This window comes from Odontesthes bonariensis, chromosome 24, assembly GCF_027942865.1.
Source record: "Odontesthes bonariensis isolate fOdoBon6 chromosome 24, fOdoBon6.hap1, whole genome shotgun sequence".
Classification (NCBI taxonomy): Eukaryota; Metazoa; Chordata; class Actinopteri; order Atheriniformes; family Atherinopsidae; genus Odontesthes; species Odontesthes bonariensis.
Window position 1 is genome coordinate 6121119 of NC_134529.1, and position 23424 is coordinate 6144542.

The 23424-nt window shown below is 37.8% G+C and overlaps 1 protein-coding gene across 1 annotated transcript; it reads right to left on the minus strand.

The window, feature by feature from the left end:
- Positions 1-195: 195 nt before the first annotated feature.
- LOC142375148 (solute carrier family 22 member 2-like) lies at positions 196-22074 on the minus strand. Its single transcript, XM_075459076.1, has 12 exons — positions 21721-22074; positions 18642-18689; positions 18404-18507; positions 18128-18282; positions 16550-16718; positions 15954-16068; positions 14851-14951; positions 14559-14773; positions 13617-13725; positions 13422-13534; positions 493-592; positions 196-277 (listed from the first exon to the last, which is right to left on the minus strand). The coding sequence occupies exons 1-12, from the start codon at positions 22072-22074 to the stop codon at positions 196-198; spliced, it is 1665 nt and encodes a 554-aa protein (XP_075315191.1).
- Positions 22075-23424: the final 1350 nt, after the last annotated feature.

Sequence of the window (23424 nt, forward strand, 5' to 3'; positions counted from 1 at the left end):
TTTCAGAGTGGTACTATTTAATGGCTGCCCGCTGTTTCCTTTGTTGGGAACACATAAGCTGGGCACTTTCCTGTAAGAGCTGAAAAATATCTCAATGTAAAGGAAATGGGGAAGTCATGCTTTGTACAAAATGTATTAAAAAAGAAGAGTAACCCCCTTTTTGTTTTTGAGCTGTTGGACTGAATTAAAAGACAGTCATACGGTTGTTTCCTTGTCTTCTATCAGGGGGGATTTTATAAGTTTCTTCACGTGTTGATTCTCCTCTTGATTCTTTTTCCTGTGAAAACATATCAAAACTTAAAAGAATCTCATTGATACAAGGTAAGTATGGCAAAATAAACTGAGTGCTCTGCTATGAATTACTGTCTAAAAAAAATATGTACAACACCTGAAACCTTTTATACAGGAAAATGGTAATAAATTACATGAATACAGGGTCTATTTAATTTGTTTTAGCTTTATGTGCTTTAAAGAGTCAGGGAAACATCTCACCGATCAGGGAACTCGATATCCTCGATGGTCTCGGGTAGAGGTGCTCCTCTCGTTTCAGGCAACAGCAGCACCAGACATCCAGCTATAAGTGCCACAACTCCTGTATCAGGTAACAATAATAATTACTGTAAAGTAAAAAGCTTTAATACATCTAAATAACTGTTTGGTATTACTACTCTTCACCTTTAAACCAGATTCAGCTCTGATCAGTACACTTGAGCAAAGTCAGAAATTTTGTAGGATTATAGATCATAAGAAAACAGCTGCGTAGGAGACATTAACCTGGGTTAGGAACATCCAAATTCTGCAGTATCCTGAGTATAATTATACAAAAAATATACACGTGTTCACACATGTATATTTTCACACGTGCAAACACACGTGTTCACACATAAATATTTTCACACGTGTTTACACATGCATATTTTCACACATGTATATTTTCACACGTGCAAATATACGTGTTTACACGTGCATATGTTCACATGTGCAAACACACATGTTCACACGTATATTTACACACATGCATATTTTCACACATGCAAATACACTTGTTCACACATGTATATTTTCACACATGCAAATACACGTGTTCACACGTATATTTTCACACGTGCAAATACACGTGTTCACACGTATATTTTCACACGTGCAAATACACGTGTTCACACATGAATATTTACACACATGCATATTTTCACACATGCAAATACACGTGTTCACACATGAATATTTACACACATGCATATTTTCACACATGCAAATACACGTGTTTACACGTGCATATGTTCACATGTGCAAACACACATGTTCACACGTATATTTACACACATGCATATTTTCACACGTGCAAATACACGTGTTTACACATGTATATTTTCACACGTGCAAATATACACGTGTTTACACATGTATATTTTCACACATGCCAATACACGTGTTTACACGTGCATATGTTCACATGTGCAAACACACATGTTCACACGTATATTTACACACATGCAAATACACGTGTTTACACATGTATATTTTCACACGTGCAAATACACGTGTTCACACGTATATTTTCACACGTGCAAATATACGTGTTCACACATGTATATTTTCACACATGCCAATACACGTGTTTACACGTGCATATGTTCACATGTGCAAACACACATGTTCACACGTATATTTACACACATGCATATTTTCACACATGCAAATACACTTGTTCACACATGTATATTTTCACACATGCATATTTTCACACATGCAAATACACTTGTTCACACATGTATATTTACACACATGCATATTTTCACACATGCAAATACACGTGTTCACACATGTATATTTTCACACGTGCAAATACACGTGTTCACACATGTATATTTTCACACGTGCAAATACACGTGTTTACACATGTATATTTTCACACGTGCAAATACACGTGTTCACACATGTATATGTTCACACGTGCAAATACACGTGTTCACACATGTATATGTTCACACGTGCAAATACACGTGTTTACACATGTATATTTTCACACATGCCAATACACGTGTTTACACGTGCATATGTTCACATGTGCAAACACACATGTTCACACGTATATTTACACACATGCAAATACACGTGTTTACACATGTATATTTTCACACGTGCAAACACACGTGTTCACACATAAATATTTTCACACGTGCAAATACACGTGTTCACACGTATATTTTCACACATGCAAATACACGTGTTTACTCATGTATATTTTCAAACATGCAAATACACATGTTCACACATGTATATTTTCACACGTGCAAATACACGTGTTCACACGTATATTTTCACACGTGCAAATACACGTGTTCACACATGTATATTTTCACAAATGCAAATACACGTGTTCACACATGTATATTTTCACACATGCAAATACACGTGTTCACACGTATATTTTCACACGCGCAAATACACGTGTTCACACATGTATATTTTCACACATGCCAATACACGTGTTTACACATGTATATTTTCACACATGCAAATACACGTGTTCACACATGAATATTTACACACATGCAAATACACGTGTTCACACATGCATATTTTCACACATGCATATTTTCACACATGCAAATACACGTGTTCACACATGTATATTTTCACACATGCAAATACACGTGTTCACACATGAAGATTTACACACATGCAAATACACGTGTTCACACATGCATATTTTCACACATGCAAATACACGTGTTCACACATGTATATTTTCACACATGCAAATACACGTGTTCACACATGAATATTTACACACATGCAAATACACGTGTTCACACGTATATTTTCACACGTGCAAATACACGTGTTCACACATGTATATTTTCACACATGCAAATACACGTGTTCACACATGAATATTTACACACATGCAAATACACGTGTTCACACATGCATATTTTCACACATGCATATTTTCACACATGCAAATACACGTGTTCACACATGTATATTTTCACACATGCAAATACACGTGTTCACACATGAATATTTACACACATGCAAATACACGTGTTCACACATGCATATTTTCACACATGCATATTTTCACACGTGTTTACACATGCATATTTTCACACGTGCAAATACACGTGTTCACACATGTATATTTTCACACGTGCAAATACACGTGTTCACACATGTATATTTTCACACGTGCAAATACACGTGTTCACACATGTATATTTTCACACATGCCAATACACGTGTTTACACGTGCATATGTTCACATGTGCAAACACACATGTTCACACGTATATTTACACACATGCATATTTTCACACATGCAAATACACGTGTTTACACATGCATATTTTCACACATGCAAATACACTTGTTCACACATGCATATTTTCACACATGCCAATACACGTGTTTACACGTGCATATGTTCACATGTGCAAACACACATGTTCACACGTATATTTACACACATGTATATTTTCACACGTGCAAATACACGTGTTCACACATGCATATTTTCACACGTGCAAATACACGTGTTTACACATGTATATTTTCACACGTGCAAATATACACGTGTTTACACATGTATATTTTCACACATGCCAATACACGTGTTTACACGTGCATATGTTCACATGTGCAAACACACATGTTCACACGTATATTTACACACATGCAAATACACATGTTTACACATGCATATTTTCACACATGCAAATACACGTGTTCACACATGTATATTTTAACACATGCAAATACACGTGTTTACACATGTATATTTTCACACATGCAAATACACGTGTTCACACATGTATATTTTCACACATGCAAATACACGTGTTCACACGTGCATATTTTCACACATACAAATACACGTGTTCACACATGTATATGTTCACACGTGCAAATACACGTGTTCACACATGCATATTTTCACACATGCAAATACACGTGTTTACTTGTGTATATTTTCACACATGCAAATACACGTGTTCACACATGTATATATTCACACATGCAAATACACGTGTTCACACGTATATTTTCACACATGCAAATACACATGTTCACACATGTATATTTTCACACATGCAAATACACGTGTTCACACATGTATATATTCACACATGCAAATACACGTGTTCACACGTATATTTTCACACATGCAAATACACGTGTTTACTCATGTATATTTTCACACATGCAAATACACGTGTTCACACGTATATTTTCACACGCGCAAATACACGTGTTCACACATGTATATTTTCACAAATGCAAATACACGTGTTCACACGTATATTTTCACACGTGCAAATACACGTGTTCACACGTATATTTTCACACATGCAAATACACATGTTCACACATGTATATTTTCACACATGCAAATACACGTGTTCACACATGTATATATTCACACATGCAAATACACGTGTTCACACGTATATTTTCACACATGCAAATACACGTGTTTACTCATGTATATTTTCACACATGCAAATACACGTGTTCACACGTATATTTTCACACGCGCAAATACACTTGTTCACACATGTATATTTTCACACATGCAAATACACGTGTTCACACATGAATATTTACACACATGCAAATACAAGTGTTCACACATGCATATTTTCACACATGCATATTTTCACACATGCAAATACACGTGTTCACACATGAATATTTACACACATGCAAATACACGTGTTCACACATGCATATTTTCACACGTGTTTACACATGCATATTTTCACACGTGCAAATACACGTGTTTACACATGTATATTTTCACACGTGCAAATATACACGTGTTTACACGTGTATATTTTCACACGTGCAAATACACGTGTTCACACATGTATATTTTCACAAATGCCAATACACGTGTTTACACGTGCATATGTTCACATGTGCAAACACACATGTTCACACGTATATTTACACACATGCATATTTTCACACATGCAAATACACGTGTTCACACGTGCATATTTTCACACATGCAAATACACGTGTTCACACATGCATATTTTCACACATGCAAATACACTTGTTCACACATGTATATTTTCACACATGCAAATACACGTGTTTACACATGTATATTTTCACACATGCAAATACACGTGTTCACACATGAATATTTACACACATGCAAATACACGTGTTCACACATGCATATTTTCACACATGCAAATACACGTGTTTACACATGTATATTTTCACACATGCAAATACACGTGTTCACACATGCATATTTTCACACATGCAAATACACGTGTTTACACATGTATATTTTCACACATGCATATTTTCACACATGCAAATACACGTGTTTACACATGTATATTTTCACACATGCAAATACACGTGTTCACACATGAATATTTACACACATGCAAATACACGTGTTCACACATGCATATTTTCACACATGCAAATACACGTGTTTACACATGTATATTTTCACACATGCAAATACACGTGTTCACACATGCATATTTTCACACATGCAACTACACTTGTTCACACATGAATATTTACACACATGCAAATACACGTGTTCACACATGCATATTTTCACACATGCAAATACATGTGTTTACACGTGTATATTTTCACACATGCAACTACACTTGTTCACACATGAATATTTACACACATGCAAATACACGTGTTCACACATGCATATTTTCACACATGCAAATACATGTGTTTACACATGTATATTTTCACACGTGCAAATACACGTGTTCACACATGTATATGTTCACACGTGCAAATACACGTGTTCACACGTATATTTTCACACATGCAAATACACGTGTTTACTCATGTATATTTTCAAACATGCCAATACACGTGTTTACACATGTATATTTTCACACATGCAAATACACGTGTTCACACATGAATATTTACACACATGCAAATACACGTGTTCACACATGCATATTTTCACACATGCATATTTTCACACATGCAAATACACGTGTTCACACATGTATATTTTCACACATGCAAATACACGTGTTTACACGTGTATATTTACACACATGCAAATACACGTGTTCACACATGCATATTTTCACACATGCATATTTTCACACATGCAAATACACTTGTTTACACATGTATATTTTCACACATGCAAATACACGTGTTCACACATGTATATTTTCACACATGCAAATACACGTGTTCACACATGAATATTTACACACATGCAAATACACGTGTTCACACATGCATATTTTCACACATGCATATTTTCACACATGCAAATACACGTGTTCACACATGTATATTTTCACACGTGCAAATACACGTTTTCACACATGCATATTTTCACACATGCAAATACACGTGTTCACACATGTATATTTTCACACATGCAAATACACGTGTTCACACATGCATATTTTCACACATGCAAATACACGTGTTTACACATGTATATTTTCACAAATGCAAATACACGTGTTCACACATGCATATTTTCACACATGCAAATACACGTGTTTACACATGCATATTTTCACACATGCAAATACACGTGTTTACACATGTATATTTTCACAAATGCAAATACACGTGTTTACACATGTATATTTTCACACATGCAAATACACGTGTTCACACATGAATATTTACACACATGCAAATACACGTGTTCACACATGCATATTTTCACACATGCGAATACACGTGTTCACACATGCATATTTTCACACATGCAAATACACGTCTTTACACATGTATATTTTCACAAATGCAAATACACGTGTTTACACATGTATATTTTCACACGTGCAAATACACGTGTTCACACATGCATATTTTCACACATGCGAATACACGTGTTTACACATGTATATTTTCACACATGCAAATACACGTGTTTACACATGTATATTTTCACACATGCAAATACACGTGTTTACACATGTATATTTTCACAAATGCAAATACACGTGTTTACACATGTATATTTTCACACGTGCAAATACACGTGTTCACACATGCATATTTTCACACATGCGAATACACGTGTTCACACATGCATATTTTCACACATGCGAATACACGTGTTCACACATGCATATTTTCACACATGCAAATACACGTGTTTACACATGTATATTTTCACACATGCAAATACACGTGTTCACACATGTATATTTTCACACGTGCAAATACACGTGTTCACACATGTATATTTTCACACGTGCAAATACACTTGTTCACACGTATATTTTCACACATGCAAATACACGTGTTTACACTTGTATATTTTCACACATGCAAATACACGTGTTTACACTTGTATATTTTCACAGGTGCAAATACACGTGTTCACACGTATATTTTCACACATGCAAATACACGTGTTCACACATGTATATTTTCACACATGCAAATACACGTGTTTACACTTGTATATTTTCACACATGCAAATACACGTGTTCACACATGTATATTTTCACACGTGCAAATACACGTGTTCACACGTATATTTTCACACATGCAAATACACGTGTTTACACTTGTATATTTTCACAGGTGCAAATACACGTGTTCACACGTATATTTTCACACATGCAAATACACGTGTTTACACATGTATATTTTCACACATGCAAATACACGTGTTCACACGTGCATATTTTCACACATGCAAATACACGTGTTTACACATGTATATTTTCACACATGCAAATACACGTGTTTACACATGTATATTTTCACACGTGCAAATACACGTGTTCACACATGTATATTTTCACACATGCAAATACACGTGTTCACACGTGCATATTTTCACACATGCAAATACACGTGTTTACACATGTATATTTTCACACATGCAAATACACGTGTTTACACATGTATATTTTCACACTTGCAAATACACGTGTTCACACATGCATATTTTCACACGTGCAAATACATGTGTTCACACATGCATATTTTCACACATGCAAATACACGTGTTCACACATGCATATTTTCACACATGCAAACACACGTGTACACACGTTTATATTTTCACACGTGCAAATATACGTGTTTACACGTGTATATTTTCACACATGCAAATACACGTGTTTACACATGTATATTTTCACACATGCAAACACACGTGTACACACGTTTATATTTTCACACGTGCAAATATACGTGTTTACACGTGTATATTTTCACACATGCAAATACACGTGTTTACACATGTATATTTTCACACATGCAAATACACGTGTTTACACATGTATATTTACACACATGCAAATACACGTGTTCACACATGCATATTTTCACACATGCAAATACATGTGTTTACACATGTATATTTTCACACGTGCAAATAAACGTGTTCACACATGTATATGTTCACACGTGCAAATACACGTGTTCACACGTATATTTTCACACATGCAAATACACGTGTTTACTCATGTATATTTTCAAACATGCAAATACACATGTTCACACATGTATATTTTCACACGTGCAAATACACGTGTTCACACGTATATTTTCACACGTGCAAATACACGTGTTCACACATGTATATTTTCACAAATGCAAATACACGTGTTCACACATGTATATTTTCACACATGCAAATACACGTGTTCACACGTATATTTTCACACGCGCAAATACACGTGTTCACACATGTATATTTTCACACATGCAAATACACGTGTTCACACATGCATATTTTCACACATGCATATTTTCACACATGCAAATACACGTGTTTACACATGTATATTTTCACACGTGCAAATACACGTGTTTACACATGTATATTTTCACACATGCAAATACACGTGTTCACACATGAATATTTACACACATGCAAATACACGTGTTTACACATGTATATTTTCACACGTGCAAATACACGTGTTTACACATGTATATTTACACACATGCAAATACACGTGTTCACACATGCATATTTTCACACATGCATATTTTCACACATGCAAATACACGTGTTCACACATGTATATTTTCACACATGCAAATACACGTGTTTACACATGTATATTTTCACACATGCAAATACACGTGTTCACACATGAATATTTACACACATGCAAATACACGTGTTCACACATGCATATTTTCACACATGCATATTTTCACACATGCAAATACACGTGTTTACACATGTATATTTTCACACGTGCAAATACACGTGTTCACACATGTATATGTTCACACGTGCAAATACACGTGTTCACACGTATATTTTCACACATGCAAATACACGTGTTTACACTTGTATATTTTCACACATGCAAATACACGTGTTCACACATGTATATTTTCACACGTGCAAATACACGTGTTTACACGTGCATATTTTCACACATGCCAATATACATGTGTTTACACATGTATATTTTCACACGTGCAAATACACGTGTTTACACATGTATATTTTCACACGTGCAAATATACACGTGTTTACACGTGCATATTTTCACACATGCCAATATACATGTGTTTACACATGTATATTTTCACACGTGCAAATACACGTGTTTACACATGTATATTTTCACACGTGCAAATATACACGTGTTTACACGTGTATATGTTCACACGTGCAAATACACGTGTTCACACGTATATTTTCACACATGCAAATACACGTGTTTACACTTGTATATTTTCACACATGCAAATACACGTGTTCACACATGTATATTTTCACACGTGCAAATACACGTGTTTACACGTTCATATTTTCACACATGCCAATATACATGTGTTTACACATGTATATTTTCACACGTGCAAATACACGTGTTTACACATGTATATTTTCACACGTGCAAATATACACGTGTTCACACATGTATATTTTCACACATGCCAATACACGTGTTTACACGTGCATATGTTCACATGTGCAAACACACATGTTCACACGTATATTTACACACATGCATATTTTCACACATGCAAATACACGTTTTTACACATGCATATTTTCACACATGCAAATACACTTGTTCACACATGCATATTTTCACACATGCAAATACACGTGTTCACACATGCATATTTTCACATGTGCAAACACACATGTTCACACGTATATTTACACACATGCAAATACACGTGTTTACACATGCATATTTTCACACATGCAAATACACGTGTTCACACATGTATATTTTCACACATGCAAATACACGTGTTTACACATGTATATTTTCACACATGCAAATACACGTGTTCACACGTGCATATTTTCACACATGCAAATACACGTGTTCACACATGTATATTTTCACACATGCAAATACACGTGTTCACACGTGCATATTTTCACACATGCAAATACACGTGTTCACACATGTATATGTTCACACGTGCAAATACACGTGTTCACACGTATATTTTCACACATGCAAATACACGTGTTTACTCATGTATATTTTCACACATGCAAATACACGTGTTCACACGTATATTTTCACACGCGCAAATACACGTGTTCACACATGTATATTTTCACACATGCAAATACACGTGTTCACACGTGCATATTTTCACACATGCAAATACACGTGTTCACACATGTATATGTTCACACGTGCAAATACACGTGTTCACACGTATATTTTCACACATGCAAATACACGTGTTTACTCATGTATATTTTCACACATGCAAATACACGTGTTCACACGTATATTTTCACACGCGCAAATACACGTGTTCACACATGTATATTTTCACAAATGCAAATACACGTGTTCACACGTATATTTTCACACGCGCAAATACACGTGTTCACACATGTATATTTTCACACATGCAAATACACGTGTTCACACATGAATATTTACACACATGCAAATACAAGTGTTCACACATGCATATTTTCACACATGCATATTTTCACACATGCAAATACACGTGTTCACACATGAATATTTTCACACATGCAAATACACGTGTTCACACATGAATATTTACACACATGCAAATACAAGTGTTCACACATGAATATTTTCACACATGCAAATACACGTGTTCACACATGAATATTTACACACATGCAAATACACGTGTTCACACATGCATATTTTCACACGTGTTCACACATGCATATTTTCACACGTGCAAATACACGTTTTCACACGTGCATATTTTCACACATGCAAATACACGTGTTCACACATGCATATTTTCACACATGCAAATACACGTGTTCACACATGTATATTTTCACACATGCATATTTTCACACATGCAAATACACGTGTTCACACATGTATATTTTCACACATGCATATTTTCACACATGCAAATACACGTGTTCACACATGCATATTTTCACACATGCAAATACACGTGTTCACACATGTATATTTTCACACGTGCAAATACACGTGTTCACACATGTATATTTTCACACGTGCAAATACACGTGTTCACACATGTATATTTTCACACATGCAAATACACGTGTTTACACATGTATATTTTCACACATGCAAATACACATGTTCACACATGTATATTTTCACACATGCAAATACACGTGTTTACACATGTATATTTTCACACATGCAAATACACGTGTTTACACATGTATATTTTCACACATGCAAATACACGTGTTCACACATGCATATTTTCACACATGCAAATACACGTGTTCACACATGTATATTTTCACACATGTATATTTTCACACATGCAAATACACGTGTTCACACATGTATATTTTCACACATGTATATTTTCACACATGCAAATACACGTGTTCACACATGTATATTTTCACACATGCAAATACACGTGTTCACACATGTATATTTTCACACATGCAAATACACGTGTTTACACATGTATATTTTCACACATGCAAATACACGTGTTCACACATGTATATTTTCACACGTGCAAATACACGTGTTCACACGTGCATATTTTCACACATGCAAATACACGTGTTCACACATGAAAGTTTTCACACATGCAAATACACGTGTTCACACATGTATATTTTCACACGTGCAAATACACGTGTTCACACGTGCATATTTTCACACATGCAAATACACGTGTTCACACATGAAAGTTTTCACACATGCAAATACACGTGTTCACACATGTATATTTTCACACGTGCAAATACACGTGTTCACACGTGCATATTTTCACACATGCAAATACACGTGTTCACACATGAAAGTTTTCACACATGCAAATACACGTGTTCACACATGCATATTTTCACACATGCAAATACACGTGTTCACACATGTATATTTTCACACATGCAAATACACGTGTTTACACATGTATATTTTCACACATGCAAATACACGTGTTCACACATGTATATTTTCACACATGCAAATACACGTGTTCACACATGTATATTTTCACACATGCAAATACACGTGTTCACACATGCATATTTTCACACGTGCAAATACACGTGTTCACACATGTATATTTTCACACATGCAAATACACGTGTTCACACATGCATATTTTCACACATGCAAATACACGTGTTCACACATGTATATTTTCACACGTGCAAATACACGTGTTTACACATGTATATTTTCACACATGCAAATACACGTGTTCACACATGTATATTTTCACACGTGCAAATACACGTGTTCACACGTGCATATTTTCACACATGCAAATACACGTGTTCACACATGCATATTTTCACACGTGCAAACACACGTGTTCACACATGTATATTTTCACACGTGCAAACACACGTGTTCACACATGCATATTTTCACACATGCAAACACACGTGTTCACACATGCATATTTTCACACGTGCAAATACACGTGTTCACACATGTATGTTTTCACACATGCAATTACACGTGTTCACACATGCATATTTTCACACGTGCAAATACACGTATTCACACGTGCATATTTTCACACATGCAAACACACGTGTACACACGTGCATATTTTCACACATGCAAATACACGTGTTTACACATGCATATTTTCACACGTGAAAATACACGTGTTCACACATGTACGTTTTCACACATGTATGTTTTCACACATGCAAATACACGTGTTCACACATGCATGTTTTCACACATGCAAACACACGTGTTCCCACAAATATTTTCACATTCACATATGTGTATTTTCATGTGTGACACATTTTCACACATACATTTATACATACACACATCCTTACATACGTCCGCACGTGCATATACACAAACATACCTATTTTACAGTACTGCACATAGTATAATCTGTATACATATATATATATATATATATATATAATTATCTATTTATTTATATATGCAGTAGTGTAATGTTAAACAATGTCTGGAACCTGTTATTAAAAGCAGAAACCTACCAAAGATTATGAGAGGCAACTCCAGCCAAATGGTTGCAAGTCTGTAGAGCAGGAAGGGAGACACGATGCCTCCAACATCACACAGAGTGGAACACACTGAAACGCCCAGGTTCCTATATTTAGTCAAAATCCACGAGTTAAATCCTAACCATACCATATAATGTGCTGTACAGTCTCAGGGTAGGCCCTGCTTACCGTATAAATGTTGGGTAGAGCTCAGTATTAACAAACACCACCATCTCAAAGGCCATGGTGATCCCCAGCCGACCGATACAGGCCACTGCTGTCTTCAACCAGAACATGCCTGAGGTGCACAGAAATTCAGCATCAGCACTGTTACCTTATTTCAGCTATTTTATTTGGTTAAGGAAAAAAAACAAAAGAATTCACAGATATGACACAAAACCATTTCATTGAACCGAACTAAACTTCCAGCATCATCTCCGTGTCTAAAGCAGACTGGTGATTCATCTCTGAATATCACTTTCATCCAACCATCCACGGTCCATGACTGCTCCTCTTCAGCCAACTGTGACCTGGTTTTCTTCTCTTTAGGTCTTAGTGATAGTTTATGTTTGACTTTTCTGGTTATAAATCGCATTTCCTTCAGCTGGTTTCTTACAGTTCAGTTTCAGACATCGACTCCTGTTTCTGCCCCTTTGTTTTCCATTTCTTTTGCTGAACATTTTCCATTTTCACAAATATTGTTTTGAGTTTTCCATCCTGACGTCTTCCTTGGTCGACTTGTATGTTTCCCTTTTACTTCCCTGTTTTGTTTGTACTTGTTCCAAATATTAGATTCAGCTAACTGGGAACAACCAACCTATTTTAATCACACTGAGCTGACCTTAACAGCTTGTTTAGCACTCGTTTATATTTTAAATATTGTACAGATATTTTTCGTATAGGAATGAAGGAGATATTTTTCCCTCTAATAATAATAAAATAAATTTAAAAAAAGATGTTTTATGAAGCCAGAATGTTCAGCTGTTAAATTAATCAGTTCTGTGGCACACCTGTAGCTTTTCCATCTTTTTCAAAACAGCTGAATGAATATCCGTCAAGAGTGGTAACACCATAACTTTTGCCAGGGGTTGCATATCATTTTGCAAAGTCCCAACCTCGACCAAGACTCACTGTCAGGAATGAAGGCAGTGATGATGCAGGAAACTCCAGCTACAATGTTGGCGGAGGCAAACGGGAGGCGCCGGCCAATGCGCTCAATGGTGAAGAGGATAAGAAAGGCAGCAGGGAACTCAACCAGGCCTGAGATTAGGAAGTCAATGTAGACATTTCCTCCAGCTATCCCCACTCTCATGATGAGGCCCTGATAAACCACAGCACTGGTGAACCTAAAGAGTAAAAACACTAAAGATTGAGTGTCTACGGGTAGGCTTTATCTACAAATGTTATTTTAGATTAGTCTCACCAGTTATACATGAGGATGAGAGTGTGTTTTCTCATTTTTGGAGTTCTGATTAAGTCCAGCAAAGAGGCAGACGTGGACTCAACTTCTTCGTCTTTTAGCGTCTGCAACAAGGAGCAAACAGTTATAGATAGATCAAGAAATAAGACAAAATGATACCGAACATCAGGGGTTTACAACATGCATCCCTGTGGATTTTGTAATACTTAAACGAATCCCATAAGAATATCAGAGCAAATCGTTAACAGACTTTGTCTTAAAGGGATAGTTCGCCTCTTTTGACAATAAAAATAAAGCGTCATGCTTCTCAAAACAAAATGCGTTCAAAAGAGTAATACATTTGCATCTCAAAATCATCCCTCCAGAAAAAGTCAGACCTCACAATCGCTTGGCGCTATTTCTGCCTCCCTTCGTATTACTACGGGCTGTGTAAAAGACGTAAAAGACGCTTTATTTTCGGGACCCTAGCAAACTAGCTGGACTACCTTCGTCAACACCAAAACGAGGCTGGAACTCTGCTCACAGGACGCAGCAGGGGGTAAGAAAAAGTTCATAAATGATGTTGCTGATATGGGATGTCATACAGCTTCATGTCAAAAGAGGCGAACTGTCCCTTTAAAGGTTTGAATGTAGAAAACTTCTTGTGGAAACATAATTCAATTGGAAACTTTTCACAGGGTGTGGAGCCAAGACGATACTTGTTAGCATTTGTTTTTTCTTTGCTCTTTTCATAGGCGTTGTCTATAAAATGATTAGTTGCCATTCAAAGCCAAACTCAGTAGCTTAAATTGAATAACTTTTGGGAAGATTTGCTGAAACAATCGCTATTGAAAGGAAAAGAGAATTTGAAAATAAATCAAGGTTCTTCTGGCTCCTTTAAGTTCCTATGATACAATCAGCAAGAGTCCACTGTGCCTAAAGGAAAACAATTAGTGGGAGCCAGGAGGAGTCTCTAACCAGTGTGACGAGCTGCCTCTTCAACAGTTGACCTCGTTACTGTTGGAGGCAGAGCTGAAGCACAGCAGAGAGGGAGGGGGGGCTGCAAGTTGTTTAAGATACAATTCTAAAGCCAAGGCTGCTTTGAGTGAGCTAATAAATCAATCTACCTCAACATTCGTGGAGAGTTTCCTCTTGTTCTCTTTGGCCATAGCTTCTAGGATCTCCAGAGCTTTGGCAGAATTGTTCTGAGAGATGAGCCATCTTGGAGACTCTGGTATAAACCTGATGAAACAACAATAACAACAACTGTAATCCCAGGAGCTTTACAAACGCATCTTGCCAAGAAGAATATGAGCAGTCATCCGTATGACAACTGCAGCCGACAGATTCATGCTCCAGATTTATATTTGATTCCAAGATACAGTAAAAATAAAGAGATTCAAGGTTTGTAATGAGCCTCCGTGGAAAAACAGGCAGCAATCCCAGTTTCAAACTTAGATTTTTAATAATTGCTGGATGCCAGGCATAAAGAATTATAATAATAATGAAAAAAGACTTAACTTAATATCAGAACGACGAAGAGTGGTAATAGAATTTGAGGATAATTTAGTATCAAAGAACATAACAGAATTGGCGTAGTTGGCATTCAAAACCAGTTTTGAAATATAAACAATAACGTAGCACGATGGAACCTGCAGCTAATGTTTACATGACGGACGATAAGAAACGCCAACAAAAGGACAGATTATAGATCGTTTCTCACCAGTAGTAGGATATGAACACGATGTAGGGTGCAGTGATGGCGATTTGGAACCAGCGCCAATCAGTGATGAGGTAGGCGAGCAGAGGGAGGATGAGCACACCGACACTGAAGAACATCTGGAACAAGATGCCCACGGTGCGTCTGTACTTCACTCCAACGATCTCTGTGACTGAAGGAAAAACATGAGAAGCTATGAAAGTTGAGTGGATTATACTGAGGCAGCTGTATCTCAGAAGATAAAGAGGTCACGCTCTAGAGGGAATGATGGTTCAATCCCCGACTTCCCCAGTTAGCATGTTGAAATAACCTTGAGCAAGATGCTAAGTCCCACACTGCCCACAAGCGTGTTCCTCAATTCTAACCACAACTTGATTGGCTTTTTAATAGAACTGCAGCTTCAATGTGTACAACAGAGGTTTCTCTTCAGCACTGTAGCCAGGCTAACTAAGAGTCCTAGCTCTGTTGAGCTCAGTAGTGAAGACATCATCAGCCTCTTCACTAATAAAGAATCTTTTAACCGGGTTAACTTCCACGGGTCAACCGGGTTAACTTCTACGGCTTAACCCACCCATAGTGTCCCTAACCCACCTATAGTGTCCCTAACCCACCCATAATGTCCCCTAACCCACCCATAGTGTCCCCTAACCCACCCATAATGTCCCCTAACCCACCCATAGTGTCCCCTAACTCACCCATAATGTCCCCTAACCCACCCATAGTGTCCCTAACCCACCCATAATGTCCCCTAACCCACCCATAGTGTCCCTAACCCACCCATAATGTCCCCTAACCCACCCATAGTGTCCCTAACCCACCCATAGTGTCCCCTTACCCACCCATAGTGTCCCTAACCCACCCATAATGTCCCTAACCCACCCATGTCCCCTAACCCACCCATACTGTCCCTAACCCACCCATAATGTCCCCTAACCCACCCATAGTGTCCCCTAACCCACCCATAGTGTCCCCAACCCACCCATACTGTCCCTAACCCACCCATAATGTCCCCTAACCCACCCATAGTGTCCCCTAACCCACCCATAATGTCCCTAACCCACCCATAGTGTCCCCTAACCCACCCATAGTGTCCCCTAACCCATCCATAATGTCCCTAACCCACCTATGTCCCCTAACCCACCCATACTGTCCCTAACCCACCCATAATGTCCCCTAACCCACCCATAGTGTCCCCTAACCCACCCATAATGTCCCTAACCCACCCATAATGTCCCTAACCCACCCATGTCCCCTAACCCACCCATACTGTCCCTAACCCACCCATAATGTCCCCTAACCCACCCATAGTGTCCCCTAACCCACCCATAGTGTCCCCTAACCCACCCATACTGTCCCTAACCCACCCATAATGTCCCCTAACCCACCCATAATGTCCCCTAACCCACCCATAGTGTCCCCTAACCCACCCATAATGTCCCTAACCCACCCATAGTGTCCCCTAACCCATCCATAACGTTCCCTAACCCACCAATCTGTTTCTATCAGAGAGAAAATTCATGGAATCCCTCCCACTATCACAGCAGCTTTAGAAGTATCGGTGTAACGTATAACGGTCATTACGCAGCACATATATGCCCATCCAGCCTCCTTTGACACTAAAGCCAAAGACGGCCCTGAGCACCAGGATGGAGATGTAGCCTGGAACCACAGCCAAAATGATCCCTGCCGCCAAGTTAATGATGTTGGAAACGAGGAAACTCATCTTTCTGCCAAACCTGCAGAGAGAAAGGGAAAACCCACCAGACAAGGATTTGTTCATCAAATACTGTTGACTATGGCCCATAACTGATGGGCCATAAATGTTGTGGCTAGCAGGTGTTGGAGGTGTGGCCTCACCTGTCTGCAAAGTATCCAAAAGCAAAGCTGCCAACGAGGAAGCCCACGTTGAGAGTGGACTGGTACATGTCCACCAACCACCCATCTGAACACACCAGGTTAAACTGAGAGGACAAAATGAAAATTTATGCACAATCTCCAGATTTGCAAAGTTAAAAATCACCAACCATAACTTGGTGACGTGTAATATTAACAATCTTATTGATTTAATTGTATTTAAACATATTTCTCTTCTCACCTCTGTGACAAATGACTTCCTGCCTTCATCCTGATACTCCCAGCCATCCTCAAAGACAAAAAAAAAAAAATCAAATGAACGCATTTAAAGCATGCCAAAAGGCCTTCTACAACAGACTGCTGAGCTCCTCTTCATCCCCACAGTGGTGTGGTGCAGGATGGGCTTCACTGTTTTAACTGTCTGTGAAGGTGTGGATCAAACAGAGCCTAAAGCTTATTTCTGCACAAATAAGTGGACGAAAATGCAGGTCGAATGTTAATAAAATGGTGACTCCAGGCAGAGACACGATGGACAGATGAATGGGAAAAATACCTTTCTGTTTATGGGCTTAATCCATTAAAAATGAGCTCGTAAAGTCTGTACCTCAACATGAAAGCTTCTTTATTTCTGAAGTTTTCATTGATTTTTAATCTTTAAGCGAAGGCTTCACGCACGGCCGCGTCTTTATACAACTTCAGGGTCACAGTGAGAAGAACTAATAAGAAAAACAAACGCAACAATGACAGATTCTCAGTCATTCTTGCAGTAACGCAGTTAAAAAAAACAGAAAACATTTGATGAAATGAAATCCTTTCATCCTGACCGACAGACTCTAACATTGTCATCTCTGCCTTTACAGTTATTATCTGCTCAAGGTTTGGATTTAGTGGCTTTTTCAGTGTTTTAAGGCCCCGGAGGTAAACTTTCTTTTTCAATAGCTCGCTGAACAGTTAGCTTTTCATGGCAGATTGCTGCTTTTGTGTTCATGCCTCTCTTGTTCTCTCACTGGTTGGAAGTGGGCTCAGATAGAAAAAAAAAAAGAGAAAAAGCAATAAACAAAACACGATTTACCAACGACGTCGACAGAATGCTGAGGATTGATTTACCCCTGCTGTAAGACCCTGGTGAAACATTTGTAGTGAAACAACACTGACGGACTCACGGTGAACAGTTGAAGTGTCCGTGTGTAACATTTACAGCAGGGATGTGCACGTCCGGTCCTGGAGGGCCGCTGTTCTGCAGGTTTTAGATGTTTCCCTGCTTCAGCACACCTGATTCAGATCAATGCATCATTAGCAGGCTTATGCAGAACTTAATAATCTTTTGAAGAGATCCATTTCATCTGAATCAGGTGTGTTCAAACAGGGAAACGTCTAAAACCTGCAGGACAGCGGCCCTCCAGGACCGACTTTGGACATCCCTAATATACAAGGATGCATTATGATAAATACAATCTGATATTCACACACTCGGTAGAGGTTGTTCAGTTGGTTGCAATCTGAAACGTTGCCACTAGATGTCCCTTAATCCAACAAACTGTTTATTTAAAAGCTTTTTATAATAATAATACCTAATGTTGCATATGAAACGGTTGGTTTCTAAAAAGAGAAGCTGCAATACATCAAATTATGTCAAATTACGAGTTATGGAAACAAATCTTTAGGTATCACACAATTTGATTTAATTACAATCCTTGGGATCAGGATTGACTCAAAATCCATTCTTGATTCAGCAACAATATAGAACCAATTTCAATATTTAAGCATTTTAGTCTACTGAGTGCAAAATAAGCAGATTTAAACTTGAAAATCTAAAAGTGTATACATTGTTTAGCGTTATTATATCTAAAGTAGTAGCTAGTAGCCCAAGCTATCCATCCAGAGCAATAGATCACAACAGTTTGGGAAACTTTGGCTAACTTTTGCAGCAACTAACTCCCATTAAATCAAAAATACAAGCTCATCTTGATTTCGATGTGTAAGGCCGTCCCTGAGAAAGATCTGGATGGGAGCACATGTCGCTCTAAAACCTTTCAGCTCTGATGGAGGCTTTCCAGATGTGCAGGTTCCCAGTTCCATGGACACTAATGCTCCCCTCATACCACCAGAGATGCAGCTTTTTGAACTGAGAGCTGATAACCAGCTGGATGGCTCCTCTCCTCATCACAGAATGATTTCTGGAAGTGTTCCTGAGCTCATGCAGTGATTTCCAGGACAGAATAACGTCGTTTTTTTTAATGTTGAAGGCATCCAACACTGAATACAATTTGTAGATGCTGGTTTTTCTCAGTTTTCTGATCCTCTGCCTATCTTTACTTCTTAGAGATTCTGACTTATTATATTCTATATGTTCATGGAATAGTATAAAAAATATCTCACTTTAATCATTTGATACGTTTTTTTTTTTTTTGTTCTACTCTTAAATATAGATTAGTTTATGAGATTCCTACTGTTTTCCACTGATATTTTACACATTGTACCAACTTTTTTGGACTTGATGTTGCAGATTCTTACTCATAAAGTCGGTGTCTGGTTATTCTATTCGAATAACAAGCCCACATGTACAGGAAGAGTCATAAAGGACTATTTTCAACCAGAAGTTCTGCATCAGATGATATAGCTTTTGTCTGTTTAGTTCACCTCGTATGAGAACTGAAAAAGCGTCATCACTTCAATAGTTGTGACCCAAAGTCTTAACACACATCAGTTACAGCACAAGCACACTGGAAAAAATGCCCCTCCAAATATAAGTAAAAAAACAACAAATACAAGACGTTTCTGCTTGAAATAAGCAACATAAATCTCCCAATGGAACTAGTGAAAATCAGCTTGTCAAGATTTCTTGAAATAAGATGTGATATTTTATTATTTAATCCAGTGGTATTATTATTGTTGTTGTTAATACAATCATTGTAAATATTTTAAAAAAATGTTGAGCTACTTGACTAATTTGAATTTCCCCCATTGGGGCATGAATAAAGTATTTTTCTATTTCTATTTCTATTTGGGACTTTTGAGATAAAAGTGATCTTGAAATTAGCTTAAAAACCTCTTCAAATGTCAAAAAAAGCTTGTTTCATATGAAATCTGACTCAAAACAATTTGTTTTCAAGACTTTTTCATTTAACAAGATATTCAAGATGTATTGTCTTCAAACAAGTCCCTATATCTGGCTGAAATAGTACTTGTTAGGCAGTTGTGTCTTATATTAAGTGTAATGAGATATTTGGACTAGAAATGAGACAAATATACTTGGTAAGACTTTGATTTTTTTCCAGTGCAAACAAAGGTATCGATGAGAAGAGGTCCTGGGAGCTGACCTTGCAGGCTGTGAGTGGAACTCCGCTCAGGTCCAGCTGCCGTGCATCACAGGTGAGCGCCGTGGCGTTCCAGTCCACGTCGTGCCGCTCGCAGCTGCTGTGCTGGGGGGCTCCTGAGGTGTTGACCACAGGGGCCGTCAGCCTGCGACTGTTTTCCAGGCTCCAGCCACACGCCTGCCTCCTCTCCACCATCGCAGGGTCCCGGCACCAGTGATCCGGGGTGAAACCCTGGAAAACGATGCCCACGTACACGCCCGCAAAAGGCAAAGACAAGAGGCAGAGCAGGGCGAAGACTCGCTTCTGACAGCGGCCAAAAGCACCAGCATCCTCCAGCAGGTCATCGAAGGTCGCCATCACTACGGTGAGGTTTCAGTCACCAAAACACTCTGATGTTCACTGCAGCACACGGTACAGCAGGTCGCTGTTAAGAACTGCCTGCTGCCACTTCAGGTGTTGCCTCACTGAGCAGGTCGATGTGGAGCTAAAGTCCAAAAGTGAGTGGTGAAAATAAAGCTTAAAGCTGCTCTCGAGGTAAAGTCATGTTACTGTTTGACGGAGTCAAACATAGAATGACAGAATTATGCAATCACTGAATAAACCTGAATATTCTAAATGAAAGCAATGATGTGGCATCACCCACACTGGAACAAATAAGTAAGGAAAACAACAAATACAAGACGTTTTTGCTTGAAATAAGCAAAAAAATCTGCCAATGGAACTAGTGAAAATCGGCTTGTCAAGATTTCTTGAAATAAGATGTGATATTTAGGACTTTTGAGATAAAAGTGATCTTGAAATTAGCTTAAAAACCTCTTCAAATGTAAAAAAAAAAGCTTGTTTCATATGAAATCTGACTCGAAACTATTTGTTTTCAAGACTTTTTCATTTAACAAGATATTCCAGATGTATTGTCTTCAAACAAGTCCCTATATCTGGCTGAAATGGTACTTGTTAGGCAGTTGTGTCTGATATTAAGTGTAATGAGATATTTTGACTAGAAATGAGACAAATATACTTGGTAAGACTTTGATTTTTTCCAGTGTAAATGGAGGTCCTGCTTGTGGAAACCGCCCCGTGTTTGGAAAACAGCACTGAGACGACATGTGAAACAGAAATCCCACGGACGCAGAACACGAGTGAGAGTTTAAACATTAAACGTGAAAGCCAACCCTGAATCCAGGCACATGTAACATTATGGAGGGTCCACCGGTGGCTTCCAGTAACTGTGTCCAAAGGTTGTGGAACACCACTGGCTGCAGAATGCGTCACTGAGGGAAGAAAAGCCGTCTGTGCTTCTGCAGACCCCGATGAATTTAAAGTAAGCACAGCAAAAAAACAAGTAACTAAACTCTGAATTCTTGCTGTCGCTCCACAGTTCAGGAAACATAAAACACCCCCTCGAGAATCTTTGCAAGTTTTAAAGCAGTTTGTCACTATATAAAAATCAAAGTCTTACCAAGTATATTTGTCTCATTTCTAGTCAAAATATCTCATTACACTTAATATAAGACACAACTCCCTAACAAGTACCATTTCAGCCAGATATAGGGACTTGTTTGAAGACAATACATCTGGAATATCTTGTTAAATGAAAAAGTCTTGAAAACAAATTGTTTTGAGTCACATATCATATGAAACAAGCTTTTTTTTTTACATTTGAAGAAGTTTTTAAGCTAATTTCAAGATCACTTTTATCTCAAAAGT